At 45.0% G+C, this 27294-nt stretch overlaps 2 protein-coding genes across 12 annotated transcripts in view; both read right to left on the bottom strand.

Annotated features, from left to right (window-relative positions):
* Positions 1-2: 2 nt before the first annotated feature.
* Positions 3-4902, bottom strand: LOC117142457 (zinc finger protein Xfin). The gene is made up of 3 exons (XM_033306440.1): positions 3825-4902; positions 3317-3770; positions 3-3232 (listed from the first exon to the last, which is right to left on the bottom strand). The coding sequence occupies exons 1-3, from the start codon at positions 4565-4567 to the stop codon at positions 695-697; spliced, it is 3735 nt and encodes a 1244-aa protein (XP_033162331.1). The 5' UTR covers positions 4568-4902; the 3' UTR covers positions 3-694.
* A 227-nt stretch (positions 4903-5129) lies between these two features.
* Positions 5130-27294, bottom strand: part of LOC117143015 (microtubule-associated protein Jupiter) — a 29393-nt gene continuing 7228 nt past the window's right edge. Inside the window, exons 1-8 of one of the 11 annotated variants that reach the window (XM_033307382.1) lie at positions 19270-19435; positions 18817-18962; positions 8304-8437; positions 7989-8021; positions 7072-7329; positions 6736-6753; positions 6243-6656; positions 5130-6038 (exon numbers count right to left, since the gene is read on the bottom strand). In XM_033307382.1, the coding sequence (XP_033163273.1) occupies positions 5905-6038; positions 6243-6656; positions 6736-6753; positions 7072-7329; positions 7989-8021; positions 8304-8437; positions 18817-18878 (1053 nt within the window). In that variant the 5' untranslated portion in view covers positions 18879-18962; positions 19270-19435 and the 3' untranslated portion in view covers positions 5130-5904. Of the gene's footprint in view, positions 6039-6242; positions 6657-6735; positions 6754-7071; positions 7330-7988; positions 8022-8303; positions 8438-18816; positions 18963-19269; positions 19436-27294 lie in introns of those variants that run through there. The other 10 variants (XM_033307384.1, XM_033307383.1, XM_033307386.1 and 7 more) reach the window with 10 other exon arrangements.

Raw genomic sequence — 27294 nt, 5'->3', positions numbered from 1 at the left:
GATTTCATTTAGAATTAAATGTCTTATTTATTAACATTAATCAAACAGCGCAAAGCCGCTCACGTGCATAGACCAACTTTTTCGAGACCAATTTCTTATTAGTCGAAGCAGTGGTGCTGAAAATATAATTATAATTTTGATAATATCAGTTACCGTCCATTGAGATTATATCGAAAATAAATAGCTTGGATTCTTAATACTAGCAATTAAAGAGTAGCCTACAGCTAAAAGTCCGTAATCAGATTTAGGCGGTGTCGTCTATGGGTAAACTATATGAATACTCTAATTAATCTCTTCAATATCAATATCTGTTTGCCACTGGAAGTACACAGGTGTTGTGGAAGTGGATTAGGCTATTTCGATTTGGGTCATAAAAAACGGGCTAGTGTCTTAGTGGCAAAACGTAATCTATGTTCGACTCGCAGAACTAATAAAATAAAAAACAAAACGAACACGGAATTTAAAAGTGAAATATACTTTCACGGTTTCAGTAAAAGACACTGCATAATACAATATGCAAATCGAGTACACTAGCATTTTAGTGAGATTTTCGAGTAAAGTTAAGATTGAGTTCTAAGCTCCAGTTAAAATAAAAAAAAAAAAAAAACCGGACGTGCATGGTCGAAAGATTACATTCTGCCACTAAGATCTTTTTTTTTTTTTAAATAAATCGAAAAATTCTTATTCGTTAATACTAGCCGAGCAGATACTGATCTTCAAATTCCACGTCGCCATCATCGTCCAGAAGATGTGGCGGCAACGGCATATACGGTCCTGAGTCCTGACCAGTAGGGTTTTCATCATCATTGGTCTGCTTCGTGCCCTCCTCCTGCTCCTTCTCGTCCTGAATTATCTGCTCGATGAGCGATATCATCTCGGCATCCCCCAGGCCCGGATGGTGCTTACGGATGTGCTGTTGCAGCTCACGGAGGCTGTGCAACTCACCCACCGCAGCAGCATCGTCCTCACTGCTCTGCTTGCATAGCTTGCAACGGATGTAGGCCGCGTGGGGCAGGTGCTGGAATCGATGGAACTGTAGCACCCACTGTCGATTCGTCTCCAACTCCTCATCACAGTCCTGGCAGCGGTAGACATCCTCACCCACCTTGGTCATGTGCAAAAGCTCCAGTTTGGTCAAGCCATGGTGGTCGTTAATGTGCTCCCGCCATTCCTTTTTATTGTGAGTTTTGAAGTTGTCACCGCATTGCGGGCACGTTAGATGGTAAATGGAGCTCAATAGCGTATCCTGGTCGGGCTCATCGTCATCGAATTCTCGGTGCGGACGATTGTCACACCGGTTAGTGTCGCGGTTGAGGTGCTTGAAGAACATTTGCTTGCGCACAAACTCACCGCCGCAAGTCAAGCACTTGAAGGATCTGTGGGGCAGGTGGCGGAACTTGTGCGACTGTAACTGACCGATGGCGCCCTTGGTGTGCGTCACGGTCACCCGTTTGTAGCACTCCAGGCACAGGTAGTGATGGTTATCGATCTGCCGAAAGTTGAGGCCCTCACGGCTGTTAAAGTTGTGCTGCTCCACAATATGTTTGCGCCAGAAAGCATGAGAGTCAAAGTTCTGATTGCACTTGGGACAAAAGTACGTGATGAAGTCCAGGTCCACGGCATTGTGGTACGAGATGCTGTCCTCCAGCGTGTTGAGACCAGCGGGTCGGGCTGGCAATCCACCAGGCTGCGGTTTTAGGGAACGACTACTCGCAGTGGAAGCAGCAGAGGAGGAGCATGCAGGTGGTGAGGGCGGTGCTGGTGCCAGTGCGGGAGCCGGTGGAGGAGAGGGCAATTTGGGGTTCTCCCTACTGTTATCCTTATAACGCCCAAGCACTTGTTTCGGTTTTGTTATCATCGCCGGCGTCTCTCTATCAAAAATGCTGTGACGGGCTCTCAAATGTGCAGCTATATTCGGCTTGTGATTGTAGCAGGTGCCGCAGATCAGGCACTTGAGGTACAGTCTGTAGGGCAGATGGCGGAAGTGATGGTCCTGCAAGCCCTTCAGCTTTGAATTGCATACAATGTCCTTGCACTGGGTGCATTGATAGCGATACTTATCCAACTGACGCATGTTTAGATATTGACGTTTGTCAAAATTGTGCACCTCATTGATGTGACGGCGCCACTCGAACTGAGTCTTGTACTCAAATCCACAGGACGGACACAAGAAGATGTAATTTTGTTCTACGGTGACCACGGATGGATCCCCAGAGTTCATCACTGGCTGTCGACGCCTTCTGACCACTGTCTTCCTGCACCGCTTTTCGCTAATGTGAACACGGACGGCCGCCTGGGTAGCGAAGAGTGTGCCACAGTGGACGCACTTGTAGCGTTGATGATTTCCTTGAGATGTTGGCTGTGGCGGTGGTGGTGGTGGTGGTGGCGGTGCAATTGGATATTCATCCTCTTCTGCCTGCATCTGTTCACCAAAGTCGTTATCCTCCTCCATGCCGCCTTGGTCTACGTCGTCCAGATAGATTATCTCGTACGTTTCATTGGCTATCGTCACTATCTGTTTGCGTGGCTGCTTGGTGGGTGTAACAATTGGAGCTGGGCATCCTCCCGAAAGCTTTCGTGGCCAACCAACACGATGATGGGTAGCCAGATGCTTTACGAGACCCTTTCTGTCTGTGTAGGACTTGTGGCACTTGCGACACCTGGCGTAGGCCTTGAATGGAAGATGCGTGATCCTGTGTTGCTGGGCATTCTGGATTCCATACGCATTGGTTATGATCTTGTCGCACTCAGTGCACTTCAGCTGCCGTTCGTTTATCATCTCAAAATTAAGCTTGCTCAGATCGTTCATGCTGTGTGCCATGACCACGTGGGTGCGCCAGTGCTTCTTCTCGATGAATTCTTTGCCGCACTGCGGACAGAGGTAGTCGATGTGGGGCTCGAAAATGTCGTCGCTGCTGATGCGACCACCGCGTCTGGGTGCGTCTTCAAAATAGGGCGAGTCCTCGTCCAAAGGGGCGCCATTTCCCTCACCGTTTCCATTGTCCCCGTCGCATTCATCCTCCGCCACTATTGCTGAGGAAGCATCACCATCCTCCTCCTCGGCGTCCTCCGAAATAAGCGTATCCATATGATGGTGCTGCAGCAGATGTCTGATTATTTCCTGATGATCCGTGTAACCCTTGTAGCAGAGTTTACAGCGCAGCCACTCAGGCTGCGACAAATGGCTGAATTTGTGGGCGCGAAGTGATTTAATGGTGTTGGGAGTCACAATCTGAGATATTAAAAAATAATTGATTTAGCAAAGTTTGGTTTACGAATCTGAAATTAGTAAGAGCCCATCTAAAAACCCACTCACCTTTTTGCACTCGAGGCACTGCATTTGCATGTCCACGCTTCGAAAATTAAGTCCCCTTCGGCTGACGTAGTCGTGGACGAACTCTATGTGCTGGCTCCATTGGGCGTGAGTGTCGCATTCGGTGCCGCAGTCTGGACACATGTAGTGTATGTAATCCTCGCACAGTTCAGCTGCTCCTCGAGTGCCAGCCTTTTTCTTGGAAACCTCTTCCGACACGGTCTGCTCCTGGATGCCAGACTCATCAACATCTGGTTCGAGCAGCTCATTCCGCACCTCTATGCGATCGGATTCCTCCCCAAGGTCATCATTCTCTCGGAAGCTCTTCTCCCGCAGCAGCTGCTCGGTGCGAGACTCTCGAACCCGTGTTTTCCGCCCCGCCGCATTGTAACCCTCACGCATCATGGCCACGACTTCATCGCAATGGACCATGCGAAGATGAACCATAAGATCTTGCCTTTAAAAGACATTACTATTAAGGAAGCGCTGAATAGGATACTCATTGCCGTACCTGTATTTGTACTCCCGCTTGCAGATGTAGCACTTGGTGCACCTGAAGGGCAGGTGCGTGAACTTATGCTTAAGCAGGTTCTCCCGGCTGTGCATGGCAATCCGCTTGTTGCACTCCCTGCACCGCTGATAGAGCTTGTCCAGCGGCGTAAAGTTCAAGCCACGCAGGGTGTTGTATTTGTGGATGTGGTTCATGTGCCGCTTCCAGTGGTCCTGTTGCCGGAATTCACCACCGCAGGCGGGGCAGATGTAGACTACGCCCAACTCGTAGTTAATTGGCACTCCGTTCTCGTCCGTTGCATTGATCTGCGAGGTGGTGGGTCGTACAGACAGACCGGGACCCAATCTAGGTCGACCCACAGCTCCCGGGAATGAGTGTCGCTGCATTGGCGGACGCACTTGGTGGCCCATGGGTCCAGCAGGAGCCAACGATGGATGCTGTGGCTCCGCTATATCAACAATGGGTTCCATATTAAAATCAAAGAGCGCATCATCGTCGGGATCTGGTTGCTTTGGCTCCTTGGAGTTCTTTTCGTAGTCATCCTCCTCCTCCCTTTCATCCTCTTCGGCATCCAACAGGTCATCGATGGCATCGCCTGAATCAAGGATCTCCGTATCGCCTAGGAAGTCATCATTGCCGTTCCCGTACTGCTCGCTTTCCTCCAGTTCCGCCGCCCCGCTCTCCGCCTCACCCTCCTCGAAGTCGGACGAAAACATCGACGTCCACAGATCCATGCCCTCCATCTTTTGACTGGGAAGAGGCAGCTCGCGTCGTCAGTGGCTCTTCAATGTGTGAGTGCGTGTGCGTGAGAACTAGTTTTCGTATCCTATATGCCACAATTGGCAATAACGATGACGGCTGTCTGGGTTTTCACTTGGTAGAGCTCTTCTGAGGTGTTGCGCACACCAGGTTCCATCTTCACAGTCGCTGCAGCAGCACACACCTCACTGGGACCTTTTGCATCTGCTTTTAGCCCACTGGGGCAGCGGAAATATGGCCAAAACTAAAACTTATTGTAGTCTGCAAAAATCAGAGCCATTTTGTTTGCGGCGTCGCAGAGCTACGGGCCGCAAATAAACTGTAACGGCGTTGCACGGTGTTGCCAGACCAAAAAGATGAACATCGATAACCCACGGCATGTCAATCGATAGCTTATCGACGATTTAAGCTCATGGGCGCGAAAAATTCAATGTTTCTTAAAAGCAAGTTTTTAACTTCAGCTTAGGACCTCGGTCAAAAGATTATTAACTCCAATCAATTTCCGTCCAGCCCGACCACTTTTATAAATAAGGACAAAAAGGTAAGTTATGTACGAAAGGTTTTTATTGAACAAATATTCGCGCTTGAATTTTGTATTTTTACACTTAATTAGCACGTGCACATTAGAAAGTGCTGTCGTACCGTTTAAATTACATATTTAATGTAATGTAATACAATGTTTATAATGTATGTATGCATGTGTTTTCGTGAGTGTTCGTGTGAATGCAGTTGGTATAAATATAAATATATGTGGCGTGTAGTAGCAACTAAAATAAAATCCATGCCACCGCTCGCATCCTTGCTTCCGCTTGCTTCATGTACGCACACACCGGGTTGATGAATATCATTTATATATAATACGCAGTTGCAGAGGACAGGCGATTGGATGCTTCAACGTGGGTGTTGTTTTGTGGGGGCTACACGCGTTCCATGGATTTACACCAACTAAGGAATTTAAATTACAGATTTGCAATGGGGGGTGGTGGTGGTGTTGGTGTTGGTAGTGATAGGTTTGGGTGCAACGCCGCCTTCTAAAAGTGGTTGATTAATTCTCATCTGGGTAGCGACTGTCATTATTGCATCTTCAGATCGTTGAGCAATTGCTATTCTCTCGCTTAATTATTCGTTGGCCATCAAGTCCTACGTTCGTGCCTTTCGATTTTCTGAGCTTTATATGGGGTTGTAGGGTTTTATGCGTATATTAGATGGGTAGTATGATTTTTTTGCTTGTTTTGTAGGTTTTTTTTTTTTCTTATGGTGTCTCGTCCCTCCATCAGCCCCTCAATTGCTTGTGCTGGGATCTGAGCAATTCCGGCTGTCATTACCACAGGCCCGACGAGAAGCCGCCTGGGGGAATGCGGTTCTTGTTGATCACCGGAGTGCCGCCATTGGACGACTCCTGGCGCTGGGTAAAGTCGTTGGCCTTGTAGCCCTCCCCTGTGACGGGGTTGCCCTCTGTGGAAACAAAGGAATATCATTAGAAAATTTGACTACTTAAAATGTAAACTAGGTGTATAAAAAATAAAAGTGGCTGCTCAAATACAAGAATCCGAAATTAAAGCGCAACTAAGAAAAGTACTTGGGGATTGGCTATGTTCGTTTGGAGTTTGGGATATGGAATTTCAGACGGAAGCAACACAACCAGAACCAAACGCCCACCTCGGATCCTGAGCTTCTTGGGCTTGAGTCCGCCAACACCATCTCCGTTGAGGCCGAGGCCCGTGATCGGATTGCGTGAGTCGAGTTTGGAGCACGCCTGCCGCTCCTCCTTAATCTCGTTTGGACAGAGCCCAAGGGGCTCCTTTACATTGCTCACGCCTGCCATTTTGTTCAGCGAGTATGGCTGTTCGGGATTATTTCCAGAGTCTCGCCGAGTTTGACAGCCCTCGTTCACCTGATCGGACTTTGTGACTGTCCTGTTATCTGCCGGTACTTCTCCAACTTCGCTATCTCGGCACGAATTATCAATGGACAGGGCGTCGTCAGCCGATGGGATTGGCGTTTCGGCTCGTGCCGGTTCTGGGGGACACAAGGATTGGCGTGGAGATCCTTCTTTGGTGTCTGGTCCTGCTGCTGAATGAGGATCGGGGAGGCAGGCGAATCGGGGATGAGGAGGAGTCCTTAGTGGACACTGGACACTACAAGTACTCACTGCTCATATTGCGGAAGACTGACGCGAAACGATTGAACAGCCAAAATTGGTTTTTGTTGGTCGGTTGGTTGTTTTGATACGTTTAGTGCGTGCGTGTGCAGTAAAAAATATATATATATAGAAATTTATAAATGCACAACTTATTTCGTTGGATACAATTTTGTTTTCAAGCGCTCTGGTTTTAATCGGTGTAGCAACTGCGTGATCTAGGTTCGTACTGAATGAAAACCCAGTCGTTGGCTGGCTCCCCAATCTGACAGCTCAGTTCTTCGATCGAGTTCAAATCCAGCGACTACTACTACTTCCCAGCCCAAGTTAGGGCTAAACGCTTCTCACCTGATCTCGAGCCACTGTTCATCTTGAGGTTCTCGGTGGAGGACGACACCGAAGACGAGGCCGAGGACACCGATCCGCTCTTGCCGTTGTAGTGGCCATTGGTGGTCAGCAGCTTCTGGGCGGCAACGGCCTCTGTGTTCTGACCAAAGGGAATGCTGCTCTTCATGTGGTTCTTGCCGGGGGTGATCGGGCGGGTGGGCTCCCCAAACAGCCGAGAGTGGGAGTCGACGGTCTTCTGGCCGCGACGTGGTGCATCACCTGATCATCGCGGTTGCGGGAGTTGTAACAAATCCAAAGAAATCAAATGAATTGAGGGGAAACCAAAGAAAATAAAACAATCAAATTAGTGGAGTTGTGTTGGAGTAGAATTTTAAAATTAGTTTCTCAACGGTGTTTTACAAGCTTGTACGTAATTTGGACAGTGGTTGGGTGAGTACACTGAGAGAAATCATAAAATGCGTAATTCATTAAAGGAATACTTTTACCCCTTTAAAGAAAACTTGATTTCAATTTTTTTTTCTTTGTGTGTGTTGTATGGCAAAGGTTAGCCAAAAAATTGAATGAGAGGAGCAGCCTTGAGTTCTTTTCGGCTTTTATCTGCTCGAGCTCGAAATGTCATCGGCAGCAGGTGGAAAAAGGAAGCAGGCCAACCGGTTGGGAATAATGCAACTTCTCGAGTGGGAGTGGGTCAGTATTTCTGTGGGAAGTGGGTGAGCTGCTGTGTTCGGTGTTCTGGGTTTAGTCGAGTCAAGTGTGAGTGTCAGTGCAAATGGAGAACTTGCGTTGGAACATAAATTAGCACAAAACTGACGACAACACAAAGCAAAGTGAACACAATTTTGGGTTAACTTCGTGGTGAGGGGACAACTGTGCAATTGTTGACATGAATTAGGAAAGGGGAGACATAGTTCAAGTACCAATGAAATAGAATCTGTGAGCTCCTTGTCGTACTGCAAAGATACGTAGAAAAGAAAAGATATAGAGCGGGGGTAGGAAAAAAAGAAGAACGAGAACGGGAAGAAAACGATACACATTTAATAAGCATTTAATTGACCAGAATCCACGACATTATCTAAAGACATATCTCGTCATGGGCACAATTTCCCAATCAAATGATAGAACAAGCAACTAAGATTGATTTGATTTTCTTTTTTTCGATTGCTAGGGATCACACATCATCACATGTACATATGCGGGTTTGGTATTGAATGGTATTTAGACCTCAAGCTTACCGTTGTTTTTCACTCCATTATCTTTCTCGGCAGCGAATATGTTGGACGCCATGCGATTCTTCACGTTCCTGGGGGTCTGCGGCATCTCCGATCCAAAGATGTCGCTCGATCCGCCGCCCGGGGGCCTCAGCACCCTGCAAAAAACAAAAACAGAAAGGGGGAGACTCATTAATTACAAGCTCATTCTTTTACGCTCGGTAATTGATATGGCACAGTGCATAATTCACAAATTTCCACACGCTCGACGATGAGGAAAGCACATCGAGCTTAAGCGAGGGGAAATGCATTTAATGTCTGTGTCTAATCATCATCACTGCGGCTGGAAACGGCAAAAGGAGCTGGGGATGGAGTTGCAATTGGAATTGCCGGAGGAGGCGGAGGAGCTAGCTGCACTCATCGAGTTTAAGACGGAGCTGGCTGGGTGAGCACTCAATGGGCATTAGAAGTCACGCCAAGATGCATCTCCCATCCTCCGGCCGCATCGCAATTAAGTGGAAACCCTGGCATAAAGAATTGCAGCCGAGACAAAAGGCTGGCCAAAAATGTTATGCTTTGTGGCATTCACCAGCCACTCAGTGCCCGCTGCTCACTGCTCACTGCTCACTGCTCACTACTCAGTCAAGTCAGTCAGTCCGTCGCCGTCCACGCAACGCTGCCCAAAACCAAAACCACCAGCTACAGTGCCGGACGGTGGTGTAAGGCCCAAATGGTGCCACAACTCGGCGGGTAATCGTTGTTTATTAAAATTGGCCCAGGCAACGCAGCAGGACTAAATGAAAATAATTGTTATAATAACAGTATTAAAGTATCAGGGGGAAAAATAATAATATCACACATTCTCACGAAGTTTAAGAGTGTGTTTAAGTAGTTCAACTATTATTATAGAAGACACAAGTGCAAGCAAGCAAGTGCATCTTCATTTTCTTTCCTGCTTTTTCTTTTTTAGTTAATAAAGCATACTTGTTTCATTACAAACTTCATAGTTTCTCAATTTCTTGGCCATTAAGTTGATTTTTTTCGCATTTTTTCTTCCCCGCCATAACACAGACATTTGATCTATTAATTTGGCCAAACTCCTGGCTGTCTTGCACACGTGAACCGCACTGTCAGCCATCGAAGGCTGCGGCTAGGCTTTGGCTAGGCTATCCGAGTGTATCTGAGGTTTCTGTGAATGCATTTTACCGCCGCCAGCATGAGACGTCAATTAAACTCTGCAACAGTTAGCTGAACTGTGGATGCTACCAACTCCAGCATCGCCAGCTTCTGCAGCAACTTCCATCTCCTGGTGGTGGACGGATTTGCCCCTAGGCTCGGAAAGCCAAAGACCATTCACTTGTCAACATTTGCTTTTGGTCGCTCTCTTGGCCATTTGCGATTGCTAGTTTACCACTGCGAGACGCCTTCCTCGGGGCGTCAATCAAATCAGCGGCCTTTCAGTGGGCTAAAAGATTGCGTTTTTAATGCACCATCTGCACGCACTCCTCCTCTTCACCTTTTCGCAGGAAAGTGAGAGTCGTCAAGCGATGCCAGCTACTTTTGTTACACTTTTCTGATAATTAACAAAATTGCATTGTAATTACGCCCGATTACTGTTGGCCTAAACAAAGCGTTAGGCTAAAAACAAAAAATGTGTGGAGCGCCACAAACAATGAGCATAAATAATAGGGGGCAATTCCCAGTTTAGCATTCATTTCGGGTATTAAAACTTTCTACGGCTAGAATTGAATTGAGTGCAGCGGAAAAGGGAAAAGTGGGTGCTTGCAGCTGAAGGTGCGTCGTCGTCTTCCTGCTAGAAAGTGCAACCCAATTCGCGTGCCCCCGACGGAAGAGGAAGGCGGCTGTTGCTGTTGCTGCGGCTGCGCCTAATTAATTATACCACACTACACCGGCGGCGGCCTCTGCTTTGGCCAGGCCAACACTTCTTGGCCCTCGGAACATGACAAAGCGTCCAAAGCGCAGCCGCAAAGGCAAAACAACCGTTAAACGGCCGCCGCAAGTGTGTGAACTGCTTGACGGACGGGCAGGTGCAAAAGGGGGAGGCAATTTACCTACACAGAGAGAAACAATGTTGCATGACAAACAATGAGTGCGTTCATCAGATTATAGAAAACTAGTTGGCTAGAACTTGTACAATTATATTATTTGATTTGAGTTAAAGAAGTTGTACTAAAGTAATAGTGATATCACACTGATAGAGTACTGCTGGCTTCCCTTAAGTTATATATCAATATCATATACAGATCCTATGGATGCTGATGATATCATCTCTTGCTAACTTTCCAGTGTAGTAAAGCCTTGCGAAGTGGCGTCGCGTGGGGAAATCGCTGGAATAACTCGCGCTCGCAATCGCAGTTCGGGTTGGGTTGGTGTGTGGGGTAATTGCGATCATAACTGTCGCACACTCTATTTATAAGACCTGGCCTCCGTGTGCAAAGTGTTCTTATTAAAATGTCTTCGGGCTTGTTAGCATAGTCAGCGGAGCGTAAAACTCTTCTTTTCTTTTTTTTTTTTTAACTCTTTCGTTTTTGACAAAGACTTGTTTCTCCTGCTTTGTTTTCATTATTTTCTTTCGGATCTTTTTTCATGTTTTTTCAGTTTGTTTCTTTTTTTTTTTTACCGGCAGGGTTGAGAGGAAAAACTAACAAAGCAACGGTAAATGGGCAATTTTTGCGCAAGTGACGAACAAGTAATAATTATTTAAACAGTTAAGCCGCCGGCCATGCATGTGAACTTACAACTTACCAACTTACCGAATGCGGCCCGATCAAATGGAAAGCGAAAGTTGCGTTTGACTTTGGCCCATGCCACATGCGGCATTCGGGCACAATATCCATGCACTTATTGCCAAAGCGGCGAAGATATGCCGACCATCTTAATGCCGGCCACTTAGCCGGGCCTAGACTAATTACCATCCACACGCTGCGGCTAAGCCAGCTAAAACAAGCGAATAGCACAACAAACGAAAAAAAGGTCACCAAATTTGGAAGCTTTGCTCTTTTAATGGCCACAGGTTGTGCACATTTCAATCCGGGCAAGCATTATTGTCCCCGGAAAGTGTCGCAGTTTATTTTGGCATGGCTTCCGTTTGAGCTGGTTTTGGCCATTTACTTTCCACACTCACTGTGGACGCGCAAGTCTGGCTTCCCTGGAATTCTCCCCGTCAATGGGCTAGGCTAATTCGCAATTAACCCATTTTCGCCGCCTGAACGTCGCTATTTTAGTTGTTTTCCCTTAACTGAAGCTATCAAATGCCAACACTCTATGGCTTAAACATGAACAAGAACTGAACTTTAAGGTGACTGTTTTATTGTTATAAATAAATTGGGAAATATAGGCACAGAAAATCCTATCAAGTGTCTATGTTTTGTGTTCCACTACGGTTGGCTTGCCATTTTCCTGGGCACTTAATAGCTTGGCACTGTTTGAAATATGAGCCAAATCGAATGGACCAATCTTGCGGCGCACCCCTGCCCAACAGTTCCCTCCCTGCCCCATATGATCGTCGGATCACTGGAAAACCTTTCACACACCAGGCGCCGCGGGCAAATGTTGACCAAGTCAGGAGATCGGCGACAAAACAAGACCGCCGGTCAGCCAGCTAGTCAGCGAGTCAGCCAAACAGCCAGGTGGAGCTGGGAGTGCGCAGGTGGCTCCCAGTTGGAGGAGTCCACGGAGCCTTGGCTTCTCCCGTCCTGGATGATGACAAAAATTAATGTACATCGCGGAGGGTGAAGGGGGAAAGAAAGGAGCCAGCGGCAGGGAGGAAGAGGCCAATCCGAGCGAAAGGTAATGTGGCATGGTGCTTGCTGCAACAACAACAACAGCGGCGAAATTTGAAAACAACCTTTTCGGGTAAAAGTTGTTCGGGTTGTGCATATAGAAAATACTTGGCTCAAAGTGATAGTTGTCGCTCTGATTTAGTTTGCGTTTGGTTTTTCGATTTTTCACTCCACGTTCATGGCCTTTCTTCATCGACACGGCTCTAGGGTATTTTTCCTGCTTCAGCTGCCTAGCCTCCCATTCTTTTTCCACCAAATGCTGCTGCGATAATTGTTTTATGTTTGCACACATAACACAACATATCGAGGGACTTTCCCAGATTTCCCTTTTACCCGCCGCCGTCAATTAATTACAACACCAAGGGGGCGTGGCTGGCCCAAAGTGCAAGCCAGCCAAATCATGGTCAATATCCATCCAGCAGCACTTTGTTGTAGGCCTCTCGATTTTAAATTATGAAATTAAATTTAACTTTCTACTACGCTCGCTTTTAGTTCGATATTCATTTGGAAATGTAAAAAGGTGTGTTAGTACGACTAAGCACGATGAAAGTTAATGAAACAAAATCAAAACTTATTTATAAGTAGGATTATCCCTCCAAAGAATTCTATACACTCTGTGGATTGCTTGCAGGTGTAAAGTAAGAGTATTTCCGTTTCGAATTATCTTGCACTTGCGTTGAGCTTCATAAACTTCAACGCCAAATTCATTTCGACAGTTTTCTAATTAACCAACTGTCAAAATTCGTCTTTGCTCAGCGCACAAGTAAAAGTTGAAATCGGAGATCGCCTTCCTTCCTCTGCTTTTGCGAAAAGCTGTTGGAAAACTTTTTGTGTATTGACAGCGTGTGGGAAAGCGAAGTCAAAAAACCGAAAACTAAAGAAATTAAAAACTAATGCATTTGGAGCATAAGAAGCTTATTTCCGTCTCGTTTTCTAAATGCATTCCCTATGACTAATGCCTCAAAATTTCGTAATGAAAATGCCTGGTGGTGTGTGAAAATCTCTGTCGCTTTTTTCCCGATCTGTCTGTCTCGCTGTCAAGCTGCTGCTGCTGCTGCTTCTGGCCAAGACGACCAAAGGGGCCAAAGGCAGTGAAAGAGCCAAGAAAAAATCCGAGAGACAAGAGAAGACAAGGCTGAAATGGTTGTCTGTTGTCCGTTGCCAAGCCAAAGTTAATTTGTTTCTTTTTCTCTAGTTTTTTTTTTTTTTTTTTTTTTTGGCTAATGCCCGATTTTGGAGGAAAAGAAGGTGGCGGGGAATGGATGTTGGTGGCTGGGTGGATGCCTCATGTCGTTTTATAATGAAGTTGCTGCTATTTGGGTGGAGCTGCGGGCGCAGGGAGGCGGCGGTACATGCAGCTTGATTAATTGCAATTGATTTTTATGACTTTGTTTAAACTCTGCAAACGGCCGGCTTAATTCGCTCGGTGTATGCGCACAAAGGGGAGTGGGCCGACCATGGCTTTCCCGGGAAAAGAAACGAAACGAGACGAAAAGAAAAGAAAAGGGTCGGGTCAAACCGATTTTCACTCGGCCTCCCGTCTGTGGAATGTCGAGGAGTCTTCTCCGGACTATCCCTGCTCATTTGTTAGTTGGTTTTTCTGTTGATTTGTTTGCCTGCTGAGAGCAATCATGCAATAAAAATGCACAATTTACTGCCAGTCAGTCGCGATGCCTCAGCTTTATGGTTTAGTCCATAAAGCTTCAGCTATGTATAGTCCGTCCAGCCGATCGTTATGCTGCACTGCACCTGTACATCACATCATCGTGGTCATAGCGATGCAGATGGAAATGAAAATGGAGTTGGAGCTGGAGCTGGAGCTCCAGCTGGAGTTCGGAGTTTGGAGTAGGTTGTTCCAGTTGATTCGGCTTGATTCGAATGTCCGGGTAATTGTTTATCGGACGAGTACACTTGATGTGTTACTGTTTGAATCTTTTTACTACATTTTCGCTGCCCATTTATTATTGAGTTTTGGGTTTGTTCGGCTCATTATGCTTGCTGCTCGACTGCATCGCATTGCAGTCAGTGGTGGCTGCTGCGTTGCTGCTTCCTCTTTTGTTTCATTTAAAACGTGTCCCGTCCACTTCGTGCAACCGCAAAATGGAGTGGGGGGATGTATAAAATCCTAATGAAAATTCAACTGAAGCACGAAAATTGTGTGCGGTTTTCTTCTATTGTTGCTGCCACTTTTGTTATGATTGTCTCTCCCTCCCTCCCATTTTTGATTTACCTAAAAACGTTGATTAGTCGATTCCATTATAATTGCCGCTTCGGACAAAGCCAAATCCAAATCAAACAAAACACAATGGAACACAAAACCGAGGCGGGCAAATACCTAAGTCGAAGAATCTACTACTTTCCCCGCGGATCACAAGGAGGAAGGGGAGGAGCTACTCTCTTTTCCAGGGGGAGGGAGGCGTGGCGGCGGAGATCACTCGAGCGCGGTATGTTTACCGTTGCTTTCCACTCAAAAGCTTTTCAAATCCAATCAGCTGTGGCCGACCAACATACATATATCTCTATCAGTCGGATCGGCATAGTCGGGCATTCCTCAAAGGTGATTGCAGGAATGATAATAATTGGCAGCAAGGTATTTACACTCATCCCAAAGTGGAGGCCTTGCTTAATTGTTTCAATTGGAAAACACTTTACAGAAACACTTCTCACTAAATAAGGTGAGATCTGACTTCAGCTTGTTATATCTTATATTCATTTACATTGCCTACGATTTCGAAAAGAGATTTTCCATACACCACTAATGGATAACCCACCCAGGGAATCTCCTGCTGCGCCTCCCAATTAAAAGCGACTTCCTTTGCCCATGATTCAACTACAATTTGAGTGTCAGGTCCACGCGCTTTTCCCATTTCCCCTTTCCCGCACTCAATCAAGGCAATAGCATTTAAATTGATATGTTTTCCTGGTCAGTCACGGTCGTGAAAAGTGTCAGATGACAGCGGGCATGGAGGATTGGCTCCTCCACCGAAGACATGATGACCAGGAAGACACAAGAGGGCACCAAATCAAAACCGCAGCGGGTGGTGTTTCTTCTTATTTTTTTCTTCTCTTTTTTTTTTTTTGTTTTTTGGAGGTGTGATTAATGGTCGGTGCGGGATTTGATGAAAATTCATAATTGGACAATGCTGGGAAGAAGGAGTTTTGTTGTGCGGCACAGGCAAACCATAGATTGTCAATTATCGATAGTGTTGGCCTGAGCCCGATGAATAATTATCGATTAGCCGTGTGCGGTTGCAGTTGCCGTTTCCGAGGAAAGTGTGCTGTGCTCGAGAGGAAAGGAAAAGCTGGCTTGGAAAAGCCGCATGTATGTAGATGCCGATAGTGATGCTGGCATTTTTATTATTATGTATATGCGTACGTAAGCTGGGATTGGCTTCGTAAATTGTGCATTTCAGAGCCAGAGAGCAAAACCAAAGCCAAAGTCAAACCATACCAGAATTGCTGACACACTCATCGCAGCGAAAGTTGCAGATCTGCCGCTTTTAAATATGTAATTAATAAATTTGTATTGATTAATTTGCGGCTTTGTGGAAAGCGAAAGGACTTTCTAATATATTCACACACAGCTCCTCCCGACGAGAGGACAACTAAAACACTCCTCCTTCTTCAATTTTCGCCGGATCGATGCGAATTGAATACTGAACAGCCTCATTCATCGTATCAGGCACTCTAAGGTACAATAGTATCCATCCAAGAGTCCCGTACAATGTACATACAACATTTTGTGGTTGCCAGGGGAACACACTTCCACCAAGGGCCGAAAAGTTTTTCTTCACTTTTCCTGCCCGATTTTTCCGTGTCAACAGGAATTACATTGACGCAGGCATTACGGAGAAATGTGTTTGATTTCCTTTTCGGTTCTGTCAATAGGTCATGATGATACTGGGTAGTCGGTGGGTGGCGGTGGGTTGTGGTGCAGATTTCTGTTGATTATTCCTTATAACGACTTTGGCTCGCTTTCCGCATGTTCTGCAATCATTTGCATAAATGTTGACTTGGCAACGCCAAAAAAAAAAGAAAAACATTCCCATCACGGTATATTATATATGGTTATAAATATATGGAAATTCTTGATTTGTTTGCGGACTTTCCTTGCAGAATGAGGTTAACTTCAGGTTGTAAACAGTAGATATGCGGGCATTGTGCAAAGGAATTCAAGCGTATAATGATCGTCAGATGGATAGACAATGCCATAAACAAAATGAATTGTCATGATTTCCGCCGCTTATACAACGCAACAAAGAGCGACAATTCAATCCGATATCTTGGCGCGTCGCACCTTTGAGATTTAATTTGATTGTTTACAATAATAAGTCATGGCTTTGCCGAAGAAAGGGGGACACACACCACACACACACGGCAGACAAAACGCTACATCGAAATGCAGAGGAAAAGTATATTAATCATTTTCCCCCAGCCGCCGGCGGGAAAGTCCAAGGCGGTATGTTACACAATCGCAATCAATGACAATGATTAACACATTTTCCACACTTTATCCCCAGCAGCAGCGGCAGCGGTGCAGCCACCCATCGATGGACCATAAAATCCAGCAAATTGTTTATAATGCACATGGCACACATAAGGAAAATTGTTTCTATTCGGTTTCTGCCGCGACCAAAACTAATCTCCGATCCCAACGGCCGCGAAGAGAGGCAGGGGTTCAATGTCCGCCACGGACCAGCGGACGACGGACAACGGACAGTTGAACGGACGGACGGACGGACGGTCGGAACGGCGGACAGGGAAGCGGACTTGGACACGAATTCAAACTCGGAACAGGTACGAGAGCGTAAGAGTGGTAAACGGAACAGACATAAGCAAAAAACATTTCGGTAACGATTTTGTTGTTGTTTCCCCACTCGAAAGGCGAAAAAATGGGTGGTGCTGGGCACATGGGGCTTGGTCAAAGAATTGCATGCAAAAACAAATGTCGAAACTAACTGAAAAAGAAAGGCGGGCAAAAGTTAAGAGAAGTCGATGGGGGAAATACCCTTGTCGTACAAGCGGCGATAAACGGTAATAATATAATGATTTATTTTAAGCGGTAATAGGACGTGATTGTTCAATAATAAACATTTTATTATATTTCGTATCATTTGCATAATGGGCGAATCTAATCAGTTTTTACGTCTAACAAATCTGTATGATTGCCGAAAAGTGAGTTGAAGCTCAAATTGAATTTTCATAATAACTCCATAACCTATGCTTTTAGTATCCCATAGGCGACTATTATGGATTTTAGTAAGCTTTATAACTGTAAAAATGCCATTCTACTCTTTGAACTTTCAAAGTCTATGTACTAATAAAATAAGTTTTAATAAACTGAAAATAATGCTTGAAATTAATTGAAAGCACAAATAAAGCCAAGAAATCAATTTTGCTTAGATGTGCAAACATTATTATGACTTGCTAATGCAATGCATTTTGGATGTTCTACCATTATAAGTAGTGTCACATCAAATAATATATTTCCTAACAACCTTCTCGTAACTTAAATTGGCCATTGTTTTGATGGCTCGAAAGGAGATTGTCATACGCCTCGGAGCAAGAAAGGGTATATTCCCAAAGAACGCCGGTCGGTTCCTTTGAATTTGGTGCGGTGGCATCGAGTGGACGACTGCAGTGATGGTGTCGCGGGTGGTGCTTTGTGCGGTGGGTTGGCGTGGGGCAGCTGGCCGTTGGGTTGGCAAAGGAAAATCAATGAGACGACATCCAAAGACATGCCAACACCGGCGGCTTGGCCTGGCTTGGCTTTGCTGGGTGGTGTGGTGGTTCACTTGCTAGGTGGTTTCGGTTTTGTGGGAAGTAGGCGCTTGCAAAAGTGGTGCTCCCCAGATTACACATACGCCCCGTGCACACGCGACTGTATGGGTAGTATTAGTTAGTCAGTCAGTCAGGCGGCGGCGAGGTGAATGAACGCTAAATTAATCTACACACATAACCAAATGAATATGCAAGTGTGCGGTGTTTGTGCGGCCCGACAGCTCAGACAATGGGATAAAGATGGAAATGGAGATGTTGATGCAGATCGCGATGAGGCTGCCTTCCGAAATGTTTGCCAATCAAAGTTCACTCGAGCGATGGCAAACAATAACAGAATATGCAGTAGGCACGTAACAGTTGTTAAACTTCAGGGAAAATGAGTCGGTCGGCGAATAACCTCAATATAAGTCAAACACATTGAGTAACATCAAGTGAATTACGTTATTATAATACACAGGTTTTTAAACAAATACAGAATTTATTGTCCTAGCTGTAATGCTTTACAAAATATCGCACAATGTGTAAATATTATATGTTAATAAAGAACCTAATCATTGTTCGTCATTGTCAAAACAATATTCCTTCAATTCTTTGCAGCTTGTCATAATTAGTAAGACTCATTTTGAATAAATATTGATAATATACCTATTTGCTGAACTTAACAGCCAAATGATTTTCTTTGTGCGTCATGGTAATTTAAACCCTTTTAAAACCTCAGGAGATGCTTTTTAACAAAGGCATTATTAACAAAGGCCACTTTTTTTTAGTCGTATTAAACGACTTTTCTTGCATGGGGACATACATTGACAAAAAGTGATGAACTCCCTTTTCCGTGTAAAAACGTGTAATAAATCCGGAAAACGAATTTATCGATTCACTTTTTGACATGCAAATTCTTTGTTCTGAAGTCGTTAAAAATGTCTGTTTTTGGGTATCCTTTGGGAATTTCTTACCTCTTCTTTGCTTTGCCAACATTGTAAAGCTCAACGTGTTTGAAAGCAGCGTAGGCGGCCATTTCTGTTTCTGTTTGTTTGTTTGGCGAAAGGATAATCTCTCTGTTGGATGGATGCAATTGCTTTACTTTTCGCACTGGAAAAATCTAAGCGCACGCGGATTTGGGGAAAAAGCGGAGATTAGGCACGTGGGGGAAAATGTTGCAGGACGGATGATGATGACTCATAGATGGGGATGCTGCATGTGCGTAAAATCAATAAACCCTCCTCAACTGTGAGAGAGTGCAAGGAGCATCCCGGGAGAGAACGGACAAGAGATAGGGGGAGGGGGAGGGGGGTGCAGTCAGAGCGGACGGAAAACTGAGGAAATTCCTTCAGTTGGATAAGCCAGGATATCTTGCAACATTTTCCCAACCAACTACCGAAAAAATTCCCAAAAAACACTTCACTCACAAAGAAAGCTAAAAAACTTTTGATTTGCACTCGCGTGGGTTTTTTTCGATTCGAAGGATATTTTGTTGGGATAACAATATATATATATGCAGTATATATGTTTGAGTGTGCGACCGCTGGTGATGTGCACGTTTCGATAAATGTCTGGCGACTAAAGTGCAGTGGGAAAAGTGAAAAGCATTTTATACCACGGCAGCGCGAGAAGTTTTATCGATCCAAAAATAACGACCGAAACCCAACTCACTCAGAGCGCAAAAGCTGCACGGAAAGAGAGCGAGAGCGCAAGAGAGTGAGTGCCAGCCATGTGGCGCATCAAAACAAAAACAAACTACAGCTGATGCTGATTGGAGTTGGAGCCCGCTCTCTTCCATGCTCTCTCCCTCTCTCTATCTCTCACTTGTGGGGCAGAACCCAACTCGTGGTGAGTTCTGCACTCCGCTTGTAGGTCACAAAAAAAGTTTAAAATACGCAAGGAACTGAAGCGAAAATAAAACATATACTTAAGCCGTGCTTAAGACACTTGCGGGATTAACATTCTGCATTTATTTATCTCATTTTATGTGCCCCACCGGCGAGAAGTGTGCGCAGATATGCTTCAGTTATGCCGTGCCATTGCAAAAAGTGCTAGAAAAGCGAAAAAAAAATAGTAATAGTTCAGGTCTAGTGCACTTCAGGGTTCCTATGCAATTGTTTCTTTTCTCAGCTTCTTCTGCTTGATCTTCTTCTTCGTTTTTTAAAACTAGTTTCTCTTAAAAAAAGTCAAGTGCATTCAAAGTTTTGAATCCAAAGGTACCCATGGCAATAATCATATTGCAAAAATACTCAATTCACTACAATTCAACTCCCAGGCTTATAATCTAGATCCAAACTCTACCAAAAAATCGCAGTTGAATGGTGCAAGAAAAGCTCATATCTATGTCAGTTTGTACTAAAACATTATGAACTTAGCCCCCATTCCCAACACGCTCCTTATCTTTGATTACAGGGTGTGGACAGCACTGCTGCAAGGCGGTAGCAGCCCACAAACATGTTTCCTTGCCAAGATGAAGCTGCTGCCAGGCCAGACATCGGGTCTCGTGTTTACGAGGAGCTGAGGAACATTGCCTTTGCCGGACATAAATCACTTTCATCATCGCCAAGCGTTCAGTTCAGTTGGGACCAGCCAACAGCAGCAGCAGCAGTAGCAGTTGCAAACTCTAATTTCAAGTGTCTTGCCACTAATGAGGCCGCCCCTTTTGCCGCTTTTCCTGTATTTGCCACACTTGCTGCTGCTTTGCTGCTGCTGCAGCAAGAATTTAAATGCAATATGTATTTGCATACTGCGTTTTCTTGGAAAACATTTGGCACAGATTTGCACACAGAACAGGAAGCGCAAGCCAGCGACTAAGAGGATCGGGCCATGGAGCCACAAAGTCGGCGGGAAAATGAGGAGTGGGTAGGGGTGTGTTGGAAGCAGCTGGGCCAAAACAGTGGTTATTTTTAGCTTGCGAAGACACTTTTGTTTAGCCGAGCCAAAAGTTGACTGGCCGTCGTCGCCGCAGCCGATGCTTCTTGCCGTTTTGCTATTTTACCATCGGTGGGTCGTGGGACTTGCGACCCACTGAGCGGTGCACGGGTTGCCAGGGGTGGTGCGGGCCTTCGGCGGAGTGGTGCACATGCGGCAACCTGACACCAACATGCCACTTGCCCCCTTTTGCCGGTCGCCGTGCGCAAGTAAAAGCCTAGGCGTTATGTACTTGCACCAGAGTTGACAGTTCAGCTAGTTTCCCATCAACTCACAGTTTATTCATATTATTACTGCGAGAAATATTGAAAAGATGTTAATTATGGTAATCTTGATATATGAAAAATAATCTTTAGATATTTCTAAGGTCCTATCCTATCCTCTTCCTGCTTAAATGCACTCAAATCTCCTCTGAAAAAATTGGCATCACCAACTTGTCCAGGAATGGAATAATAAAAGCGGACAGGGGGAATGACTTGGAATGGGAACTGTGGGGCACAAGCCCACTCCATGCGGTTAAAAATAGGAGATCTCCGTCTCCTTCACCGACTTCTCTTGCAGCTCTTGCTTAACAGTTAAGTGTCGCCTGATGTTTCCCCAGGAGAAGTGCAATGGTGGAACTCGACGCAGTCGGCACTCACTTTATTTCGAGTACAGTGGTCTCTGGCTAAATACATATGAGCACCCGACTGTTTTATCGTAATAAATTTCCGCTTTCCATAAATATGCCACATTCACATTTCACATTTAAACATGCTTTCGCCAAAGTACATTAAAATATATTTTTAGCTTTTGGTTAAGTTTAGAGACGGTGTGCTAAAACCACTAGTTCGGGTAACCACAGTGACTGCGTGTGTGTGTCTAATCTCGAATCGAAGTCGTCTGCCCCATCCCAGTACCCCAACATCCTCACCCACGCCCCGTTTTTCCGACTCCATGTGGACGTGGTGCCCTGTCATGTGGTCGACTTCGAGGTAGTTAAAACATCAGAAGGCATTAAAGTAGGGATGGATTGCAAGTACAAGTACGAGTATCTGAACGTGGGCAGCGGCAGCAGCGGTAACTGACAATTGAAGTGATGTGGCGGCAAACCCTAATGATTATAAACCAGACATCGCATCGCATCGCAACGACACCTCACCTCTTGCAAGCCAAACAGCAGACATTTCTTCGGCACATACTGCGAATATTTAAGCCAATAAAAAATTTCACTGCACAAAGTGAAATTTCCGGCTGCCGAAGCCCTGCATAATTACCATGATGGATAATGGATAATCCATACGTACATATGTACGTACGTGTCCGACATATGGAAATTTGTGGCATGTATCTGTGACATTCGGAAATGCATTTTCCAAGCCATATTTATGGCCAACTTTCGTTAATTAAAACTTTACACTCACTTTTATAGCTCACGCTCCTTATTTTTATTTTTTTTTTAGCGATGTGGGCACAGCTACTGGAGTTACAGGTGCAATAATTCAGAGCCTTTAACGATCGTGAGAAGGTGAGGAAGCAGCTCAATGCACATTTGAATGGATTTGGTAAGGATATAGCTGGTGTTATAGGAGCGAAAGCAGCTATTGTTAAAGACCCCCGAGGGGCGAATAGTAAACTTTCTTTAATGAGCAGACAGTCAATAAATGCATTTATAGATATATAAACAAACCTATCTGATTAGATTAGTTTTGTTTGGCTGGACGCTCAACGACCCATGAAATCACTCAATGCAAACAGATTTCTTTCATCTTTCACTTACACTTACGTATCTCCAGCCAAATGCCAAACTGAAACAAAGGAGCACTGCCCCTGTGTACATTTTCACATATGAATAGTATTTAGTTTTCTCTGCGGGCCATTGACTGACCACCAAAAAGTCTTAAAAGCGGAGATTAAGTGGAGCAATTAGGAAAACGTGCACTGCAAACAACCGAAACCACCAAACACAAAAAAAAAAGTAACTGGAGTAGTTGAGAAGGGGAAAACAGTAGAGGAAGTCAAACACACGGTGAGCTGAAAGCCATCAAAAAGCGACTTTCGGTCAGAAAGGTGAGCGGTTACCAGTAGGCTAAGCCATCCGTGCTCCCTGGCTGGATAGTTGCTGCTCTGGAAACTTGGCCATGCCCCATCCAGCGTTTAACATTCAAAATTCCGCTTGCCACATGCTACGTTTAGTTTGGGTTAACAACTCACTTGCCGGCTTTCCCGATGCTTCGGCTGCTCCTACTGCTTCTACTGCTGCTGCTGCTGCTGCTGCTGGGAAATGTCTTGAAAATTAATCTCTTTTTTGGCTGGGCCAGTTCATCATATTATTAAGGCATTAGCAGCGGCCTCAGGGGCCAGCTGCAAATCGCTGAATCGGGGAAATTATCAAGGGAAATGCATCATCGTCGGCCGTAGTAAATCTTTTAATCAATCTCCATTTCCACTGGCGCCCGTTAAAACCCCCCCCAAACCCCGATCCCGGTAGAACGAATGCAATGGATATGGCAAACACTTTCGCTTTTCGCTTTTAAATGCCTTTCGTAGGTCCAACGTAATGGGATAAAAGAGACCCAACACGGCCCGCATATGGGGCTTAAATTGGAGTTTGGCCCCAAACCCCAAGCCCCGATGATACCAAATTGTGTTTTAATGATGGCCAAAACAATAGCGCAACTTCCTCGAGTGCATTGTGTGTATACGCACTCGCAAACAGTCAGCTATTAAAGGTACTAAGGTAACAATTACCAGAGCAGCACAAAAAGCTAAGCAAAGCTGGCGTTAAATTAATGCTTTAATTTCTTTTGACTTTTAACTTTTCAACTCTTTTCGGCTTCGTTTCTTCTAGTGAAACTTTTCTCGGATACACTTTGAAAAATACTTATGCCACATGTGAAATAGAGTGCATTTAGTTACTAATTTTAGAGACATATATTTCACTATGCCAACCAAAAACTTCCCATTTTGAAAACGCGTGGGGTCCAATTGAAAACTTTTGTTTGTAGAAACGAAAAAATCATGTTGAAGTGAGCGCAGGGAGCAGGAAATGTTGCTAAATTTGTTGGACAGCGCGCCAATATGCAACATCTCCAGATGAATCCACAGCTGCCTGCATACAGCTACCATCCATATATACGCCTGTTCATGCTGCGCGTCTGGGCAATAAAATGTCTGGCACTTGATCTGGCCAGACTCGCAATAGCCATAAGGAAGCTAAAGAGCTGCTACCGGAGGCGTCTTTAATGGGCTCGAGATGGGCAGCCGGCCACTTGGAAAGCTATCTGCAACCCTATAGCATGTGCCCTACCCCTTGGATACATACGAGTATCTATCTTGTGCAAAAACTTTCAAACTTGCATTTGCATTTTCGAAGGGAAATGCCTTCGCCGGGAAACTTTTCGAGAATTATCGTAATCGGTTAAAGGTAAGTTTTTTCCTTGCCGCCACGCCCATTCACATTCACATTTACCTGCATTACCGCATTTGCCTTGACATTTTCCCCGCCCCTCCTGAAGGAAATGCACACAAACTTTTCGCGGCAATTGCAACTCACATATGGTGCTGGGAATATATCAAATGTAGCATGTAGTCTGTAGTTCGTAGTTCGTGGGCCAGGTCCCAAAAACGCTTTCAATTAGTTGGCATAAACTTTAAATTGGGCATTCTCGGCTATAAATTAAAGTGAAATTAAAACAATTGCCCGCCGTTGATGACTTTGCGGGGCCACATTTCTATGAGCGAACTAATTTTCGTGAATTGGCGTGGGTTGAAAGACCTCCACCGATGGGCAAAATGGTTACTATTTCGCATTCCCAGGTTTTGGGTGTTTATAACTCTGTAAACTTGTGAATTGATGCCCCCATAAATGGGATTTTTATAGTAAGCGCTTTTTACAATTGTAAACTCGCAGCTAACACTGGGCATTATCATCCCATCAGCCCATATAGAAATTGATTATAAATCTTAAATGATCCCAGCGGCTAACATTTTTCAACGAAGCTACTGTAACTTCGAAATGCCAGTTATTTTTACTAGCTGAAAAATCTATTAAAGCTGAAATTTTTAATGGGAATCTTTGAGAGGCGGACTCGATATGCACACATGTTCGCCGACTGATTCCCTGCGAGTTGAATAATTGCAGCCGCAACTGCAGCAGTAGTTACAAGACTCCCCAACTCCGTTGCTATTCAAATGCAACAATGCCTGCGATGGCAATGGACCCGCAGTTATTTCGAACCCCATCTGACGATCGCATGTCTCAGGTGCATTCAAGGTGCTGTTCCCCACAGTCACCCGCCGCTGGGAAACGGATAATGGTCAAGTGCAGTGCGTGATTCGGCGCACTCCAAACTTCAGCTCGGAACGAAACGTATTGGTATGGATGTGATGGGAGATCAGCTCAACGGACTGGGTGGTGTTTGCCTAGCCATTAGCCCAAAGTCGAGTGGCTAGCGCCGAAATTGGGGATCAATTGGGGCTCTTCGATCGGCTTCGGTCTCGGTTACCGAGCCACAATTTCTCCCCGCACCAGATGATGGTCGAGTGAAAAGTTTGCACATAAAGCCAGCCAGCGAAACGGTGGGTAAGTCACCGAGGAGCGGCTAGTGAATTATTATTTGTTTATTGAGCGAGTGAAAGGCACGTCGAGTTTGAATTTGTTCCACTGTCTGCTTAATTAAAGCCACTAAGAACGCATCAGCGCAGTTCCCGACTAAATGATGCCCTGTATCTAAATCTATTTCCCCATTTAATCGCAAAGAAAGTGGAATTCGAATGTGTAGGAGAGATCCAACAACTTTTCTGACTTTGATAAAAATATATACGTGATCTTATGGTTAGATAAAGCTCTTTAGATTTCGCATTGCCAGTCATTTTGTTTAAAAATGTGCTAGCCATGCCAAATATGTTAAATAGTCAAAATGAAATAAAGAACGCGGGCAGAAATAAGAAGTAAGAACGTTTTTATTGGTGCAATTAAGAAATATAGCGAGTTCCTACAACTTTAAAATACGAATGACCTTTGCATATGATTTAGACACCAACGAAGCATTTTACTTAAAAGAAAGGATGCCTTAAAATCACTGCTAATAGCCGAGTCACGACTTCTGGGTGACCCACAAAGAATCCCTAAAAGTTAAGAACATCTTGCCTAGAAAGTCAAGGCTATCGACATTTCCTGCCACATTCTATATAGTCTTCCAGATCGGCTATAGGAATTCACCATATATGTACCTGAATATATAACGCTTGCCATTTACCTTCCAACAAATCTTTGAGTGCCGGGTGTAATTAACTTCCCAGCGAAGTCGCAGACCCCAGGCAATGTCAACGAATTTATGGCTGATTCTGGGAAACTCACGTCTGCCGGCCGCTCCGCTGACTAATATTTCCGACCAGAGCGTTAACACAGTTTAAAATCCACTAAAACCTGGCTGGGGGAGATGATAGGCCATGGAGAGATGGGCGGTCGGATGGAGCACGTGTGTGTGTGTCAGCACTTTTCACATTCAGTGGTACGTGCAGCCAAGAGGAAAATGCAGCTGTCGTCGGCGTCGCGATGGAAATTCTTTTCCAGCTTAGAGCAGATCTTAGATAATCCGCAAGCCGAAGAAGTCTGGCTGAATGCGTTGCCCATTTCCCAGCTAATTGAAATTCCTGGAAACTAAATCAAATGTTAGATGAAATGCTCCACGCAACTGGTTCTCACTACGCATTGCCCCATTGCTCCACTCAACTCAACTAGACTGCGATCCCGGATCAGTTTGGATCGTTTGATGATGTGTGGCATGCAGCTGAGCTCCAGTCAGAGCCAGAGCCAGAATCTAAATCCGAATCCGAATCACAATCCCAATCGCATCTCGCGCCTCATCTTTGGCATGCCAACGGAACATTAACGCGAGATGAAATATATATATAGAGTAGACTCTGTGAGGAGGCAGTGATCTGATCTCTGCTCCATTCTCTCCCAAAGATGGCCCAGAATCTACGACTGGGAGCTGCTGGCTCAAATGCATTCCATTCATTATGATTACTATTAAATTAGGAATTCCCGTTCTTTCTCTACTCCTTTTTTCCCCGCCATTTTCCACTGCATCTTTCGTTCTGCAGCTCCGTCTCAGATGCGAATCATTTTCGCTGGCAGACTGCGCTCAAACGATGGTAATTATTTACGCCGATTTCAGTGTGCAGATAGCAGATAATGCCGCAGCCACAAACAACAAAAGTGCAATTGTGGCACGAACTGTGCGCCGACTATCCCCCGGTCTTCTCATTCCAAAAAAAAAAAAAAATATTAGACAAATGACTTAAGTTAGCGGGGAAATGGTAGATCGTAGAAAATATATTGCAACAATCGCAACTAATGCAGCACGTAATAATTCGACACTCTATGGCGGATTCGTAATAAATTTTGTGGAGATACAAAAACGATCGTATACCGAAAATCGGTCCATAAACCAAATTCAATTGGGCTGCATTAGAAAGTCATTTCAATCATGCGAAAATGGCTTTATGTTCACTAGAACTAATCGCAAAGAGTT

This window comes from Drosophila mauritiana, chromosome 3R (assembly GCF_004382145.1).
Source record: "Drosophila mauritiana strain mau12 chromosome 3R, ASM438214v1, whole genome shotgun sequence".
Lineage (NCBI taxonomy): Eukaryota > Metazoa > Arthropoda > Insecta > Diptera > Drosophilidae > Drosophila > Drosophila mauritiana.
This window is presented reverse-complemented; position numbering and strand designations above follow the sequence as displayed.